This window comes from Typopeltis vanoorti, chromosome 18 (assembly GCF_054136105.1).
Source record: "Typopeltis vanoorti isolate ZY-2024b chromosome 18, IOZ_Tvanoo_1.0, whole genome shotgun sequence".
Lineage (NCBI taxonomy): Eukaryota > Metazoa > Arthropoda > Arachnida > Uropygi > Thelyphonidae > Typopeltis > Typopeltis vanoorti.
The window spans coordinates 29,729,143-29,748,380 of record NC_143566.1 but is presented as its reverse complement, the minus strand read 5'-3'; the positions used below and the strand labels follow the sequence as shown (position 1 = coordinate 29,748,380).

The following is a 19,238-nucleotide window of genomic DNA, read 5'->3' as shown; positions in this document are numbered from 1 at the left end:
TAACATTTGGAAGGTTAAACTTTTAAGAACTATTCTCAACTTGATTGACTGGGCATAAAGAACTGAAAAATGAATGTTTGATAGTTAATAGATTGTAATTATTCTAAATACTTTAAACTGAGCTAATATATTTATGATTTAATTCATCTAATTGGGTAGAGAGAACTATTTGAAAGAAGTACTGATGCTTTAAGAATTAAGAAGTGTCAACATTAACCATAATCCTCAAACCTAAATAAGAAGTTACTAATATCTGAATATGAATTTTTGTAATTGTTCAATTTGATAACCTTTTGCAGATAGTTATACTTGAATGTATATGTTGTACTATTCCACATTAAATGTTTTCTTTTGTTGAGTTAAACTTGGTATTTGCCTGATTTTCTTTCATTGCACCTCTCATAAAATTAATCGGACCTTTGCAGAAGCCTTAAATGCTATTAATAATCTCTGCCTGGAGATAAAGTGATAATATAAGTATAGTTGATGATTGATTCCTCTATATTATTTAGACTATTCTGAATATAGGGTGGCGCAGTATAATATAAATTTCTTTATATTCAGATGAGCATCAATCAACAACTAATGAATAAAAACGGAATTTAAAGAGGTAAAGATAAGATTAACAAACCAACAAAAATGGAACAGTCAGTTAGGAAGGACGTTATAACAGTAGTACAACACCAGGCAACTCGCTGCAAAGGTGGAGCAAGCTCACATCACTCCAATCTCAGTATCTCCCATAATGCAAAACACATGTCCTTGCGGATATGTATAATGTTATGCATTAAGGGGAGGGCCACTACGTACCCAGATTAGTTTCGACCTTTATTGAGGTCTCTTCAGTGGGAGCCAGGCCCAGATGTGGAGATACCAGGCAGAAGCAATAGCAAGGTCATCTCTACTTATAGGAGTTGCCAAAAGGTGTGCCACCTTTTGGCATAACATTATATCCGCAAGGAGATGTGTTTTGCAATATGGGAGATACTGAGATAGGAGTGATGTGAGCTTGCTCCACCTTTGCAAAGAGTTACCCAGTGTTGTACTACCTTACCCCAGTCCTAAAGATACTTTCAGGTGCAAACTTTGTTTGCTCACACTTGGATAAAGGATTAAACTAAATTTATTATAGTCTAACCAAGTGAAAAATAAACTTTCAACATCTTTCTCTAAATCCAGAGTAATTTAATAAAAAGGTTGCACACCTTTTTGCAACTCCTATAGGTAGAGATGACCTTGCTATTGCTTCTGCCTGGTTATATCCACGTCTGGGTCTGGCTCCCACTGAAGAAACCTCAATAAAGGTCGAAACTAGTCTGGGTATTTAGTGGCCCTCCCCTTAATGCATAACATTATACATATCCACAAGGAGATGTGTTTTGCATTATGGGAGATACTGAGATAAGAGTGATGAGCTTGCTCCACCTTTGCAACGAGTTGCCCAGTGTTGTACTACCTTACCCCAGTTCTGAAGATACTTTCAGGTGCAAACTTTGTTTGCTCACACTTGGATAAAGGATTAAACTAAATTTATTATAGTCTAACCAAGTGAAAAATAAACTTTCAACATGTATCCATAACCAAACTGCCTCAAATTGGGGAGAGCAACCAAGCTGTCTTGTCTGGAAAGTTGCCAATAAGTTGAATTCTCTGTGAAGAATGGGTTTATGTTCAATTATAAGGCTGGTGATTATGAGAGACTCAGGAGTCATCTTGGAACAGTGCCATGGCTTGAGAAGCTACAAGAAAAGAATGTAAGTAGCACATGGCAAGTGGTCAGAGATTGCTTGAGAGTAGCAGACTACTACATACCAAAGGTCAGAAGAATAAACCAAGTTGACATTAAATGGATGAGTAGGGATATAAAGCAAGAGCTACAAAAAAAAAAGAAAACATTGTGGAGAAAATATAAAGAATATAGTGATCAGCATTCTCATGAGCAGTACAAAGTACAAGCAAGAAGGGCAACTAGTATGGTCAGGAAAGCCAATTCAGACTATGAGAGGAAATTAACTAAACAGGCCAAAGTAAGCCCAGAAGAGTTTTTTTTGTTATGTAGCAAGTAACAGGGAAAGTGATAACAAAAAAAAAGTGAAAGTGAAAAGGAGTAACATCCAGGTGGAGATTTTACAATTGCCGATGTTACACATATCAAAGGTATGTGTATACATACCTTTGATATGTATTCAGTTTTTTTATACCTGGAGGTATAAAAAACTGAATACCTCCAGGAGGTATTCAGCATATTAAAAAATATGAATGCAGCAATGCAATTGGATGGCATATCAGCCCATATACTATGGTGAATATGCAAGAGAATTGTCATTTCCTCTGACAAAGTTGTTCAATCTAAGTCTCATCTCTGGCAGGGTTTCAAGGATGTGGAAAGAGGGTAAGATAATGCATTGCATTAAGGTGGCTCCAAGACAGAGGTAGCAAATGACAGACCAATTAATATATTGGGAGTGGTTTTTAAAGTATTGGAAAATTGGGGAAAGGTAAACTACAACAATGGGTGGATAGGAATGCGATACTCTATAGTGGGCAGCACAGCTTTGTAAAGGATAGGTCCTGTCTTAGTAACTTATTCACATTTTATAACAAAGTGACAGCAGAATTGGATAAATGTAATGGCTACACCATGATACTGCTCTACTTTGCCAAGGCAGTGGACAGAATACCACATGGAAAACTATTACAAAATCTGGAGGGGATGGGAATGGATATGAGGCTAGTAGCATGGATAGGGGAATGGCTAATGGATAGACATCAGGGAGTAGTATATGGTGGGGTATAGTCTAGGAGAATGATGGTGACTAGTACCTCAGGGTTTGGTACTAGGGCTACTACTCTTTAATTTGTATATCAGTGACATAGGGAAAGATTTAAAAGGGGACATTCAGTTGTTTGTTGATGATGCAAAGCTGAGGAGAGCGATAGTTGATAAAGGTGATGTAGATATCCTGCAGGATGATTTAAATAAACTGGCATTGTGGGCAAAGGATTATGATTATCAATTTACTGTTGCCAAATGTAAGTTTATGCACTTCGAGTTGAAAAGGTTGCATATAATGTATCATATTGATGGTATTGGTTTGCAGGAAATTGATGAGGCTAGGGACTTGGGGATAATGGTGGACAAAGAGTTAAAGTTCAGAGGGCATATTGTAAAAGTTGGTAAAATAGCTTAACAAATTACTTTAATGTTTAAAAACACTAACAAGTAAAGATAAGGAAGTTATTATCCCTCTTTATAAGGCTATGATTTGGCCATATCTTGACTACTGCACACAGATTTGGTCATCTGGGTTTCTTGGGGATCAGAGGTGGTCGAAAAGATTTAGAGATGAGTGACCAAAATGGTGAAAGGTCTGTGGCATACTCTCTCTATGAGGATAGGTTGAAGGTTTGTGATTTACAAAGTTTAGTTGATAGATGGAAAAGGGGGAACATGATAGAAACTTTTAAGTTAAAGGGGTTTTATAAAATTGATGTAAGAGAAATTTTTCAATATATGACAAATAGAGAACTATTAGCCATCAGTGGAAGGTGTGTAAGAGTGTGGTTAGTAGGGGTGCGGACCACATTTTTTGTATGGAGAGTGGTAAGTGAATGGAATGAATTGCCAGAATTGGTTGCGAGTTCACTGGTGGTAAATGGATTTAAGGGGAGGTATGATAGGATTTGTGGGTATGAAGGTTGATTTGGGTCTCCCACGATGAGACTCTGGACTCCATGGAGATGCCATAAAATAATAATGATAATAAAACAGCCTGTTGCAAATCATATGAGTAATTTGAAATAGGTCATAACCCTACAAAGATTTTTTTATACAAAACATTACTAAAGAAATTTCTAATTACGAGAAGTAATGCATTTTACATTTAGAGAAATGTTTAAATATGTAACAAAATGAAAACTTATCCTTTCCTTTTTATTTATTTATTGAAAATCAGCTATCACTAAAAATTTAAAAAAGATAATCTGATACTAAATAAATGCAAGGAAATGAACTGATGGCATTGATAGCCCTAGCCTGTCCAAAGATTACTGCAATCAATGAAATGTGGTTGACAAAAGATGATGTCCTGACAGAAAAAGAAATAAAAGGGGATATAGCATATTCTGGTGGAACAAGAAGGGTAAACACAATGGTGGAATGTTATTATAAGTGATGAGCTGTGTCCTCTCAAAGTGTAGAGAATTTGGAAGGAGATCACTGATGGTTTTTGTGAATGTATGGAGTGAGGTGCAAGTGAGCAGAACAGGATATTTAGTGGAATGTTGCTATACAGTGGGATGTTGCTTACTAGAGAACATAGAGGATGATTAGTAAGAAATGCTTAAGAAGATTAATATGGCAACTGCAGAGTAAATGATCATTATGGGAGATTTTAACTATAACAATATAATGTGGGCAGAGAAAATGCTAAATGAATTTCTGAAATTCATGAGGGACAGATGTCTTAGACAACACATGTGGTAGAGGGAACACTGGGATAAAGAGTTTGGGATTTGGTCCTAAGTCAGTCCTGAAATCAGATCTGAATAACTGAGATGTCATCCTTGTCCTCAAGATGGAGTGACCATATAGGCTTGGAGAATGAAATACACATGCAGAAATAACAAGGAGAAAAGAATTTATGTGGAATTATAGAGCAGGTGATTATAGCAGTCTTAGAAATCAACTTGGGACAGTTCCATAGACGAAAAAATTCGAAATGAGAGATATCTGCAGTACATGGTAGCTAACCAAAAACTATTAATAAGCAACAATGGCAAATTACATACCTCAAGTGAAAAAAGGTAACATGATTTGGTGTAAAGTGGATGACTAATGAAATCCAACAAACTACAGATGAAAAAGAGAAAAAAAAAAAATAAGAGAGAGGTAGAGAGTAGTTGCATGAGGAATATAACTCTAGGCAAGGGAGGATATCCTCCCCAGCTTGTACATCAAACAGTATAGGTTGATGTACAATATGAACAGCTTTTCAGTTGAAGGGGAGTTGGCCAACCTCATATGAAGGTGGCTGAGTTTCATCCCATCAGGCAACATGCAAAGTGGCCAGAAGAACATATGCAACTGAATGGCATAATACACTATACAGATAAGGATTATCTGCCCTTTCAGAGCAGTACCTGCTATGTACTGAAAAAAAAAAAAAAAACAAGTGTAAATCCAATAAAATTCCTTTCATAACTTACATGCTTCTAACATGCCTGCTCTTTTCTGTCAGTTTTTGAAGCCCACAACACCTGACATAATCAATGTCATTTACCTCTTAATTATCTGCATCACTTCTTCATCCTCACAGAATCTGGGTGACCAGATCTGCATGTATTAGTCCAGATGTGGCCTTATTGAAGCCTTATAAAGGGGAGCAATAACTTCTCTGTCCCTGCTTGTCAGGGTGTTCTTTAACTACCATGTAATCTGATGTGCTGTGAGGGCTATCTTTGCAATATGTTCTCTAAACTTTGACTCCCTGTCCACAATCATCACCTAGACCCTGGTCTCATTAGTAGTTCAGTTCAATCAATATAGTATACAGCTTGTGACCTCTTCTTCACAAAGTCACCTTACATAAATTAAAGATACCAAGAAATTACATACTTGGTTTAATCCTTTATCCAAGTGTAAGCAAACAAAGTTTGCACCTGAAGTATTTTCAGGTGCAAACTTTGTTTGCTTACACTTGGTGCAAACTTTAAATCACATCACTTAACAAGTCAAGTGATGTGAAGTCATTAGCTTCTATATACAAGTTGTCCCAGTCCTGAAAATACTTCAGGTGCAAACTTTGTTTGCTTACACTTCTATAAAGGATTAAACAAAGTACAGGTATCCCTCGATTAAAGCAGTTAATTAATCCCTTGATGTTACCGCGTATATCAAAATCGTGTTAATCAAATCTAATAATCAATGATAAAAATTACAATTCATCCATGATCGATTACTGTATTAATAATTCGTTTTATATGATACTCTTTTAGGAAAGATAAAAAATGAATGTAAAGTAAATGTGTAATAAATACTTGTACCTACATTATTTACTGCTATTTTTTTATCAAAAGAAGTTATCAAGAGTCGTTTAAACAGTTTTAGTTTTTTTCTTATCGGCATAAATTCTACAATAACAAGCAAAATGACTCTCCAGACCTCGGCAAACAAGCAATAAAACAAAGAAAAAAACAATACAAATATAATACATGATGGTACAAATTAAGTGGATATTGAATCCAACATTATTTCATAGCTGAATATAGGAACTACAAGAGTTTCGTGCCGAATATACAGAACTATAAAGTTTCGTCAGATGCAAGCATAAGCAACCTTATGGGCAACTTGTAGTAAAGGTGGAGTAAGCTCCAGATCACTTTCCTTAGTACTGTATTTTCCATAATGTAAAGCACATCTCCTAGAGCAGCGCTTCCCAAACTGTGGGCCGCGGCCCCCTTGGGGGGCCGTAGGTTTTGTTGAGGGGGCCATGAAATAATGAAAAGAAATTTAAAATGTTTTAAGACTAAGTAGATTTTTTTTTATTTTAAAAGAAACGTATTTAACTTTTATTATTTATTATTTCTTTTTTGTTATTTTTTTTATATTTTAATGGAAAAATTCACACATTGGTGTTGGTTCACAAACTTTGCTTCCTGCATATTTCGGCTCTTAATGAATATTAGTAAATATTGCTTATTTGTATGTTTCATTTCAAAGCAGTGGTTAATTGTATTTACTTCGAATGCTCTCCAGGGAAGCTCCAAATCTTCCTGTCCCTTTCATCACGCGTTCGTAATCAGGGACTGTTGATATTGACTTTATATACATATCAAAACTCGTTTTATATTATCACTATAAAAGTTTCGCATATACTTCACACATGAAAAAAAAGCTTAAACAAGTTCATGTGGGGAGATAGTAGCTTGCTTGCAGCGGTAAACAACACCCTCCCTAACAGCCTGCAGAGGCAATAAAAACAAGTACTTTTATTATGCCAGTGAATAAGGTATGAGGAGTCTGTGTAATATATTTCTCAACAAATAGTGCAATTAGAGACAACTGGGATAAAAACACACTAATTAATGAATCACATGTCCCCTCATACAGAAACTATGTTGTATAGACTGAAACAAAACCATATGTTGCATGGGCAAACACAGTATCTAACTAAAAACTATTATTAATTAGATGTATGCGAGTTCGATTTCCCAAGGCAGCAATAAAATTCAACCGAACGTGTTAAAATTCGTGAGTGTTAAAACTAAGTAATATATATATATATATATATATAACGAATGTTATGGCAGTTTCACATTTGGAATTCGGTTGAAGAGAGTTAGCATTTCAACTCAATTGTCAGCTATGCTTTTATCTTTCGGCTGCACGATCTTTTGTTAATACCGCACCAATCATATGCACGTTTTAATAACCTGCCTTTGCTGTCTGTTTCGCGTTAGGTTTAATTACCGTAAAGGGAGAAAAGTCACAAAAGAGAAAAATGTTCCTGGTCCGGGGATCCCTTATTCAGGTAATATTAACTAATTTCATGTTATCAGTCTGTGGTGTGCCAGTATTGGTAAGTGGTGATATTATTTGATCTATTCTACGTTAAAAAAAATTAATCCTGAGATGAATAAGTGGCTGATAAAAAATATAAAAAAAATCCCCACGAACAATCAGAAGAAGCAGAAACAGACTCAAAAAAAGGACAATATTTCATATTTTACCAGAACAGCCCGCATCGTCTTCAGAACCAAACGGTAAGAGGCAAAAAATAATATATGCATTTGATTTTTGCAATATTCGCTGTGTATGTTTTGTATTGAATATAAATACAATAAATATTATTATAATATATCTCTCTATTGTGATTTTTTTTCCAAGGGGGGCCATGAAATATTTTAATTTTTGCAAAGGGGGCCTTGACATCCAGAAGTTTGGGAAGCACTGTCCTAGAGGACAGGTATGATAAATAACTCTTTGGCTCTCTATTTCAGTAATACATGATTGTTTATTTATTTTCAGTTACAATCTAGAAATTATTGAACAAAGAATAAAAAAAAATAAATAAACCATACTCTACTGACATCGGAGGTCGCGGTATCTCTCAGATACAATTTACTGTCAAATATCACAAATCTTTACATAACATGTGTTAAACCAAACTGACAGCAAAAAACAGTGCGGAATATTACTCGTAACATGAATGCACAGCTATTCATGACCTCCAAGCTATATATACACTGAATTGTGTAAGAATATTTATATTATACATTTTGCATGTATCTGTCAGATCAGTCGCAAGCTCCGCAAGGTTAAAGGCGCGTTAATCAAAACTCTTGCCACATATATCAAGGGACTGTCGCAATTAATTTCGTCACATTAATCAAATCCCGCATTAAGCAAAAACGCGTAAAGCAAGGATTACCTGTATATAATTTCTTGGTATCTTTAATTTATAGCATAACTAAGTGGAAAAACTTCCAACATCACCTTACACCTGGTCATATTAAACCGGCAATGATTTATCTTTGCTCATACTGCTAGTGTCTTAAATAGACTAGCAGTATGGGAAAAGTATGGTCACTGCAAGATCTCTACCTCACCTTCATTTCCTATCGCTCTTCCCAGTATTGCATGATCAAACAACTGATGACCTAGTACTGAGTCCTGTTGTACACCACTAATCACCTATCTTCTCCTGGTGTTGAAAGTTTTTTTTACTTGGTTAGACTATAAATTATATATTTGGTTTAATCCTTTATCCAAGTGTAAGCAAACAAAGTTTACGTCTGAAGTATCTTCAGGGCTAAGGAAACTCATGGCAAAGGTGAACTGAGTTCTCATCACTTTTTGCACCTGAAGATTCTTCAGGTGCAAACTTTTGCTTACACTTGGATAAAGGATTAAACTAAATATATAATTTATATCTTCTCCTGGATTTAACTCCCCCATAAACTAAACTAAACTATTCTTTGATATCTATCCATCAGCCACACTTTAATCCAAATGAATACAGATTCATATCCATTTCTGAAGCTGAATATATCATCAACATAATGAAAATAACTGATCACACAATTAGAGAAAGAAAAGTTTACACCATATAATACAAAACCCTGGCTGATATTTAAAAAGATGCAAAGACAAACAGATGGGAATATGGTTGAACAGAACAAGTGATAACGGAATTATCATACGTGTAACAGGACTGCATCAAAATCATATGAATTTTTTAAAAAAATGATATCAACTGAGAAAATAAAAAATAAAAATAAAAAATTATATGCACCATCTTACGTATTGCTTTTAGGTTGCTCAAAAACAGTTTTCTCTAACCTTTATTATATGTCAATATGATGTTATGTTAATATTAATTCTGATATATGATATTATACAAGTATAATTATTATACTATTATGAGTATATGATAAATTATATAAAATTCTTCTTAACATCATGCTTTTCCTTTAATGGTTTCATATATAAATATACTCACCAGCAATAAATGAAAGGGTACGGAGTGTCTGCTGCATAGTAAAGCGAGTAATAGGAGAAAGGTTAAAATGAGTGTAGTGAGACATTACTACCCCATTAAACAGAATAGCCATTATACCTAAGGAAAAGTTTAATAAATAAATTCAATAGTAAAACAGAGAATAGATCAAATAAAAAATATAAATTTTTATTATCCAACAGCATGAAAAGCAAATATCTTCTCATTCATTATATCAAAGCATTTCCAAATAATATAAAAATATCACTTGGCTTAATGTCTGAATATATGAAACAGGGCATCAGAGATCATCATCAACAGTTAGGGAAGGATAGGACTTATGAAGATGCACACACACACACACACACACACACACACATATATATAAAACAGAACTTCACGGTATAAACAACACCAAAATAGTAAAAATGCATTTCAAATACAAACTTATTTATTAATTACTGACCATTTACGAAAAACAAAACTACATTAGAGCCTACCAGTTTCGCCAGCAAACTGTCTGGCTTTTTCAAGGTGTTTACGGAGACATTAAAACTAGTAAATGCAAATTGAAAGGAACATAAAAAACGTTGTAAACCAACTAGTAGCTAAGGTTACATGTTCGCGTGACAGAGAGGACTTATTGTTCTGATTCATTATCACGCATGCGTGTTTGTTGTAAACGTGTAATGTGATTACTGGCTAGCTGTAGTTCAGATTGATTTAGAGAGAGGATCAGGTTTTTCCACTAACTGTTTAGGATTGCACCCTGATTTCTGTTGAGGTTTCCACCGGTTATTAACACTACTGTGGCTTCCTTGAATAAACGATGTCTGTAGTCGTCATCCAGATATGGCATGAAGCTGTTTTGCCACTCTATCATGTGGTTAGATGTACAGAAATGATGTGCTAAGCCGGAAGAGATAATTCTGTTGTGGTTTACATCACCAACATGTTCTTTTTGTCTGATTTCTAAACTTCATGAAGTTTGTCCAATGTAGGCAAGACCACAGGAGCAAGGGATGTAATATACTCCTGGATATTTGTAGAGAGGCACCTTATCTTTTGGGGATCCTAAAACTTGTCTGATGCTGGTAGTTGGTTTGAAGACCACTCTGATGTTGTAGGCTCTTAGTATTCTGGCTATTTGATAAGAAACTGACTTGATGAAAGGGATCACTACAGTAGAAATGTGCTGGGAGCGTGATTCTTCTTGTCTGGGGTTGTCACTGTATAGATATTTGATGATGATGTTTTGAGGATATCCATTTTGTGATAATGTGTTGGCTATTAGTGAGAGTTCAGTCTGTGTATCCTCCTCTTCTGATATAAACTTTCTGGCCCTATATTTCAACATGTGGATAATGCTCAGTTTGTGTGTCTTGTGATGGTTTGAAGTATAATGAAGATATCTTCCAGTATTTGTGGGCTTTCTGTAAATAGATAATTTGACACTATTTGATTTTTTCTTTATCAAGATGTCTAAAAAATGCAGTTGGTTGTTTTCCACTTCCAGAGTGAATTTTATCTTGTTATGTATTGAGTTGATTTTATCCACAAACGATTTTAGAGTGGCAAAACAGCTCCATGCCATATCTGGATGACGACTACAGACATCGTTTATTCAAGGAAGCCACATTAGTGTTAATAACAGGTGGAAACCTCAACAGAAATCAGGGTGCAATCCTAAACAGTTCGTGGAAAAACCTGATCCTCTCTCTAAATCAATCTGAACTACAGCTAGCCAGTAATCACATTACACGTTTACAACAAACACGCATGCGTGATAATGAATAAGAACAATAAGTCCTCTCTGTCATGCGAATGTGTAACCTTAGCTACTAGTCGATTTACGTTTTTTATGTTCCTTTCAATTTGCATTTACTAGTTTTTATGTCTCCACAAACACCTTGAAAAAGCCAGACAGTATGCTGGAGAAACTGGTAGGCTCTAATGTAGTTTTGTTTTTCGTAAATGGTCAGTAATTAATAAATAAGTTTGTATTTGAATTATATAAAGGACCAAATATGTTTAGTTTAAAAATGCATTTATTAAACTTACTAGACTTACTTATTAAATGTAGTTACTGGTTTTCTACCCAGCATCTTCACAGTACAATTATAACCGATAAGCGCTAAACTAAATAAATATGGGAAGCAATTCAAATTATAACTGAAACTGAATTTGTGTCCTTATGAAGCACCCTCTATGGACCAGATAACCATAAGTTAAATTGGAGAAGTCAGAATATCAGGTCTCAAAATTATGCTTCCCAGATCTTAGGAAAATTAATTTAGCCATACGTGTTGAGGTTGGGGGGGGGGAGTGCTTCGTAGCTAACGCTGTCTCTAAAAATAGTCTCTCTCAGAGTTACAACAATTTCTATATAGTACTGATGTTTTCCTCCATCTAATCCCATATGAAGGAGTATCCATAGATAGTGAACCAATCCCGACTTGCCATACAGAGGCTTGTGAATGCAATTTTTGTGTTCTTTAAGGATGATGCTAACTTATCTACCAGTCTGTCCAAAGTAGGCTGAAGGCACAAGGAACTTTATACACTCCAAGATGTGCAAGAGGGTGAAGATTGCACATACGTGTTGATCTGTATAACGTTGGTTTTGTTTAGACCTTATTTTCACATTCACCTGGTGTTAGTCAGCAGGGCAAAGCATAGTCACCACGTGAAAAATTGCATATGAGCTAACATGATTTTGTTTTGGTGATTTTATTCCCTTGTTTATCTACTATGAAAAAAAAAGCAGTTCCAAAATTCATCACCAGGTGCACTGTGAACAACAAATGCATGAAATTTGCATATCTCAGCAGGTGCCAGAAGGGTTTAAAAAGATGGACATTCTGGCTGTTAATACTGTCCACAGTGATGGTGCTAACCTCTCCCAAACATGCTATGCTCGTGAAACTATACTACCTAAACAACTGCAATGCTGCTGCTGCACTCTGTGAATCAGGTCCTGTGATCTACTCAGTCACTGCCAAGAGGTATCATGATATGATAAAGAATTTTGTTGTGCCACAACTACAGCAGCAACACCTGTGCATGGATTCAGTCACACACATTCATTCACACACATCGATCAACCCATACAGGAGGTTCTTCGAGAACATTTCAAACCCAGAGTGATTAGCTAAGCATTTCTTACTGCATGGCCACTTTGTTCACCTGATCTAACTCCCTGACTTCTGGTTCTGGGTTTTTGCCAAAGACAAGATTTATCAGGATCATCCTGATAATGTGGCAGCGCTGATACTGTAGTATCAGTTCCAACCAGCTGCATTCTACCAACGAACACACTGTGCAAAGGATACAGTTTGTAACATACTAGGAAGGGCAACACAGTGAATATGAATTGAAGTGAATAAAGATGTATTATTTATGTTTGTTTTTTTAAGATGCTTTTCTACTTCTTACACACACACACACACACACACACACACAGAAAAATTACTACATCTACATTCTGTACATACAGCTCCCCCTGATGGTGAACTTCGGAACTACTTTTTTTCCCCTCAATCACTTTTGCATGAATCAGATCATTGGGTGGCACTACACAAGGCCTTAAACATGGATACTTTAACTCAGTTCAAGACATTTCTGCCCTACTGTGGCTACCCAAATCAATAGTAAGTGACATTACTGTGAAGTGAAAGCACCTGGGAGTAACAACAGCACAATCATGACCTAGTAGGTCACATATAATCACAGAATGAGACCACTGAGTGCTGAAGGGCATGGTATGAAAAAAAAATCACCTAATCCTCAGTTGAAACACTCACTACTTAGTTCTGAAATGCCTCTAAAACCAATGCTAGCACCACAACTGTTCATCGGGAGTTGAAGAATCTGGACCCTGGAGCAGTGGAAACGCTCTCTCTGGAGTGATGAATCATACTTCATCATCTGGTAAACCAGTGGATGAGTGGGTTTAGCGGATGCCAGGAGAATGCTCCCTGCCTGAATGCATTGTGTCAAATGTGAAGTTTGTTGGAGAAGGCATCATGGGGTGGGGCTGTTTTCCTTAGCTTAAGCAGGGTCTCAGGGAATCTTAACACTGCAGTCTATAATGACATTCTGGACAATTTTGTGCTTCCAACTTTATCGCAACAGTTCAGTGAAGACATTTTCCTATATTAACATGAAAATGCCCAATGTGCCATCCACAAAGCGAGGTGCATGAATGGTTTGATGAGATAGATGTTAAACTTAACTGGCTTACACAGAGCTCTGATCTCAACCCCACTGAATATTATGGGATGAATTAAAATGATGATTGAGAGCCAGGCCAAATTGCCAACGTCAGTGATTAACCTCATTAATGTTTTTCTGAAAGAATGGAAGGGAATTACCACAGCAAAGGGTGAATCAAATTCATGTTAATGCCTTTCATGTCAGAGTGAGATGGGATGAGCAGCATTTGGATATTTTTAATCAGACAGTGTAGCTAACATCGATGAGACCTCAATGAAGGTCAAGTCCAGTTTCAGCAGTGCCTCTTCCCTTAATGCATAGCATCACACACACACACACACACACACACACACACACACACACACACACACACACGTAAAGAGAGCAGATTATGAATTTATGGGATGAAAAGAGCAACTTGATCTGAAGTCAACTGCTCTCTATACAAGTAGTTCAGCCAGAAAGATATCTCACAAGCAACCTTTTGGTTGCTTATTTGTGGATAAAATAATTATGAAAAGAAGAATATAATTTCTTCATCAAATAAAATATGAAGTGATACTAAACCTGATGCCAACATAGAAAACATTACATCTGGTTCTTCACTGTAGCAGAGTTATTTATGAGAACATCATCTCTCATAAATAACTCTGCTACAAGTTTAAGTCTTTAGTCAATTAATTACAGATAAATTTGGTACTGTAATCAGAAAGGAAAAAAAAATGTAATAGATAGAAAACATTTCTTGTCATATTTTATGCTCCATCTTAAACAACAATAAATGCAGTATATGGAAAGGGGGAAAAAATCAGGAAGATACTTAGGTTTAACATGACATCACTCAATAAAGAAACAACATCTCTACCAATGTTAATTCTAAGCTGTGCACATGTACTCATGCATACCGTTCAAAAATGGGATGCACATGCATAGTAACTATGCACACAAAATTTTCCCTTTCAGAATTTCTAATTTACAGTCAATAATTTTTGAACATACCATAAAAATGAATTACATGATAAATCATACTTGTCACTTATTTTATTTAGCACTTTCTCCAATGTCTCCATTCCAATACTATGCTAACTAACTCATTCCAACTTAATACACTCTAATTAGTTACTTTTAGCTGTGTGAATTGTGGACAAACTGATGCTAACGTCAATAAGTTTCAGAAGCCCATATATTTGTTTAGAGTGTCTACTGTGTAGACAGTCATCTGAACCTGGGCAAACGGATAGGTTTTTTTGTAGCTATGCAGATTTAAGCAAATTAATTTAGTGATCACTGTTTTATAGGTTATAGCTAGAGAGATTGAGAATGGAAACTTACACACAAAATGTTTTTTACACATGCTTGGATTGAAAAAAATTAGAACATTGATCGCTACACTCTGTATTAAGTGACAAAGGAAATCCAACATCTTAGATCATTCAAGCTCTTGGATTCTCCTGGTTAGAGGTATATATGCAGTTTTATGTCAGTCAGCTTACCGTCTCTCTGCATCATCCCTTAACTGTGGATGCATTAGGCTTGTAGATAAGTGCAATTCATAAGGGTTTGCTGCATGTAGAATGAATTCCAAGTTACTGAAGAAAAATCTTATCACTTCCATATAAGACTGGCTAACTCACTTTCAGTTGAAAAATCCTTATAAAGGTTCTTTATGTCCTAAGAAAGATTTGAATTTGGGTCTTCCCACCAAAGGGTATTGTTGTTACAGTGATCTATGGAGGATATTTTATTAGGCAATATATGATCTAACATACAGATGTTAGAAGTTTCAAATTTCTGACCCATTATTAACAATTCTCATGTTGTTAAATAAAAGTTATCTTCATATATTATATTATAACTTCTATTCACGAGAATAACAAAAACATTTTATACCTGAAAGATGAAGTCCTTCTGCTAATCCATAAGGTGCATATGAAAATACGAGCATGATACCAAATTCCAAAGATGGATTCTTCCTTAAATCAACATACTTAAGCAAGTTTAACATTAAGGAATATTATATTCATTTCAGGAAATCAATCAGTTGCATTCAGGAGTTAGAATTTCAAAAGCATAAAATATTTCAAAAAAATACTATTCAACAAATGATATTTTATACTTACAAAATTATAAAGAATTTCAAAGCAGGCTGCACTTTGTTGGTAACCATTACTATATCAACCAAGAAAATTCAGCCCAGTTTCAGATCCCTATTTATGACCTTATGCTTTATCATATAAGGGGGAGGGAATAACAGAGCAACAGTTTAATTAAAAACTGCTCCTAATTAATGGCTTACTATATGTATCTTAATTCTTAGTCCTGCAGAAATATAATAAAGTTTATTATTAAGTTTATAATAGAGAACATACCTATGACAATGAAAAAAGATCAGAACACTGATGATAGCGATGGTTGGTTCTGATGCACTTATATTTATAATGTTTATTACAGTGGTGTTTGCTATAATGAGCCCACATTTTGCTAAAGACAGTCCCATACAGAAAGTTAGTTTATGACTTTTGCATAACACAGTAAGAAATCTTGCAGTGGTTGACTAATTATTATTATTACATGACAAAGAAATCGAATGATTCTCTGAGGGAGGCTACTCTACACTACACTATACTACATGATCCACTACTTACACTCACAATCATCTGCACAATGTAGTATTTTTGTCTAAGAATTACTTGTTTCTTTTTCTGGCAATTTTGTGAAATGAACAAGAAATAGGGGATGACCAAGAAGAAGATGGACTGAATCCAGAACAGACCACTTGGCCTAGAATCTGGATGGGAAGAAGAAAAAAACAAAATTTTTGATGAGAAAAACCCTGCTTCCTTTATACATGACCAGCATAACACTGAGGCATTGAGAAAAGCAGTCATAATGAGTTAGATAAAGTGTAGGAAGAGAGATTAGAAAAAAAATGTGAATAGGAATGGACTCGTGCATTTAGAAAAACTACTGTTTTATAAGTCAACGAATATGTATAATTTAGTGGAACTACAGCTGTAAGGGTAGCAGGAATGACCTCATATGGAGACTGTGGTGGCTGAGGCAAAGAAAGTTGGTATGGCATGTCATGCAACAAAGTGGGGACTGAGAAGAGAAATAATGGTATTGAGTTAATAACATTAGCAGCAATGTGCTACGTTTTCTATATATGTATGCCATGACCACCATGTGGGATCAAAAATGGGACGAGTCTGTAATGGATATATTCAGTCAGCCCAAAAATTATTAATGAAATATTGTTGACAGATGATATCCACTATCAACAGGAATAAGAGTTGAAGGATATAGCATATTTCTCCCAAAATATGCTATACTCTTTGGGAAAGGTAAACAAGTTGGGTGGGTGAGTGAGAGAAACTTATAATGGAAGGTGAGTTGTGCTGACTCAGGATTCAGAATCAGGAGGGGAAATGGCAGTGATGGCTTTGAGATTGTATAATGTGAACCAGACAGAGGCGAACAGGACAAGATATTTAGTGGGTGTTACTATATGTCAGAGAACAGAAGGAGAAAAGAATAAGTGGAATACAATAGGCAGATCGACTTAGCAAGTGCAAAGCATATAGGAGATTTTAACTATAGTAATAGAGAATGAACACTAGAAACAATATGTGGTAATATAGAAAGTGAATTTTTGAAATTCAAGAAATAATTAATTTAGACAACATGTGATAAAGGAAACAGGAATCAATTACATTTTCCACATGTTGTGGCATTAGAGGATGTGATTATGGTCATGATCTATGAAATGAACAGCATGCAACAATCTTGAGGAGAAAGTAATTTATGAAGAATTATGAGACACACTTATGAGTGAGACTGGGACATTATCATGGATGGAAGAACTTTAATAAAGAGAGTTCAGTTAAATATTTGTTTATGTATTTGTTTTAAAGCTGCAGCAAACTATACACAACAATAAAATATAGATTTGTAGTGAAATGAATGCTGAAATCATACAGGAACTGCATAAAAAGAAACAAAGATTATTGGAAACCTATAATGAGAAAAGTACACAGCTGTTGTATGATTAATATGAGGTTTAAGCTAAGTGTATTAAAGTATATTATTTCTGTTAACTGTGTGTATTCTCAAGTAAGTTTACTTCTTTTGTAAGAGGGAAGAGTGTCCTGCAAGAAACACCCTGCTACCTCCATGACATTGGCTAACCTACCTTCAAGTTCAAAAGCCCTTTATAGATTCTTAATGTCTTAGATTTAAACAGAGATCTTCCAACTGGAGAGCTCATGTTGCAATGTCCTTGTAAATGCACTGTACAGGCTTACAAAACTGAGATTTTAAGGAAATTTATTTACTGGAACCAATGACTTGAAAAATCAAGTGACATGTGTTTAGCTTGACTTCTTTAATTGTAGCAAAAAATTGGGCAGCTTCTTGCCTTCTATAACTTATGACAGAGTTTGTTATAATTATTATCTGAGACCTCTTGGGAGTCAAGGACTCATCGAGGGAGGCTATACATCACCCAAACCAGCTGCCATACCTTCCCTTAAACTCATTCACACTAGATACATTCACTACCTCTAAAGGCAAACTATTCCATTCACTCACTGCTCTGTGAGAGAAAAACATAGCACTTACCCCTTTCTTGACCACAAACAAACTTAACTTCAGCTGATGCTCACATCTTCTCTCCCCATCCTCCTTATAATGAAACATTTCATCAGACTATATCCTATAACATCCATTCATAAGTTTATAGATATCTATCATATCCCCCCCCCCTCTGTAATCAGTCTGTAATCGACATACAATCTGTCCTCATCACCTAAATTCCATAATCCCGGTATAATCTTTGTAACTCCTCTTTACACCCTTTCCACAGCTTCTTTATCCCCCTTGAAACCTGGGAGACTAAACCTGTGCACAGTAGTCCAGATGCAGTCTTATCAAAGTCTTATAAAGAGACAAAATGACTTCCTTATCCTTACTTGTCAAGGTTCGTTTCAACATTGCAATTATCCTCTAAGTTATTATTATTACTACGGGCAACTCCAAGGAGTCAACAGACTCATCAAGGGAGGACCTAACATCATGTCAAGAATAACTATTCAACATTCACACAGTATCTATCATACTTTGCCTTGAACTCATTCACAGTCATGGCACCCACAACAGACTCTTATAGCTTATTCCACTCATTCACCACTCTCCAAGTAAAAAACCTAGCTCTAACACCCTTGCTAACCACACTCTTGCCCAGTTTCCATGGATGGCACCTAGTCCTCTCACCACCAGTCCTGTTCTCAAAAATATCTTCTGAATTAATCTTACAGAAACCCTTCAGTAATTTGAATGTCGCAATCATATCCCACCCCCCTTCCGCCTATAAACCAATTTCTGCAACCCAAAATCTTCAACCTGTTCTCATAAGGTTCATTCCATAGACCTGCTATCATCTTGGTCACTCAGCTCTCGATCAAGAAGAAACCCTGGCACCCATATCTGGGCACAATAGTCAAGATGGGGTCTTATCAAGGCTCG

General features: G+C 35.6%; 1 protein-coding gene across 1 annotated transcript in view; it reads right to left on the bottom strand.

Moving 5' to 3' along the window:
- The window catches only part of Nhe1 (Na[+]/H[+] hydrogen exchanger 1), a 262,652-nt gene that overhangs the window by 109,595 nt on the left and 133,819 nt on the right, over positions 1-19,238 (bottom strand). Inside the window, exons 9-10 of the mRNA XM_090408190.1 lie at positions 15,606-15,711; positions 9,504-9,620 (exon numbers count right to left, since the gene is read on the bottom strand). Of these exons, the coding sequence (XP_090264316.1) occupies positions 9,504-9,620; positions 15,606-15,711 (223 nt within the window). The remainder of the gene's footprint in view (positions 1-9,503; positions 9,621-15,605; positions 15,712-19,238) is intronic.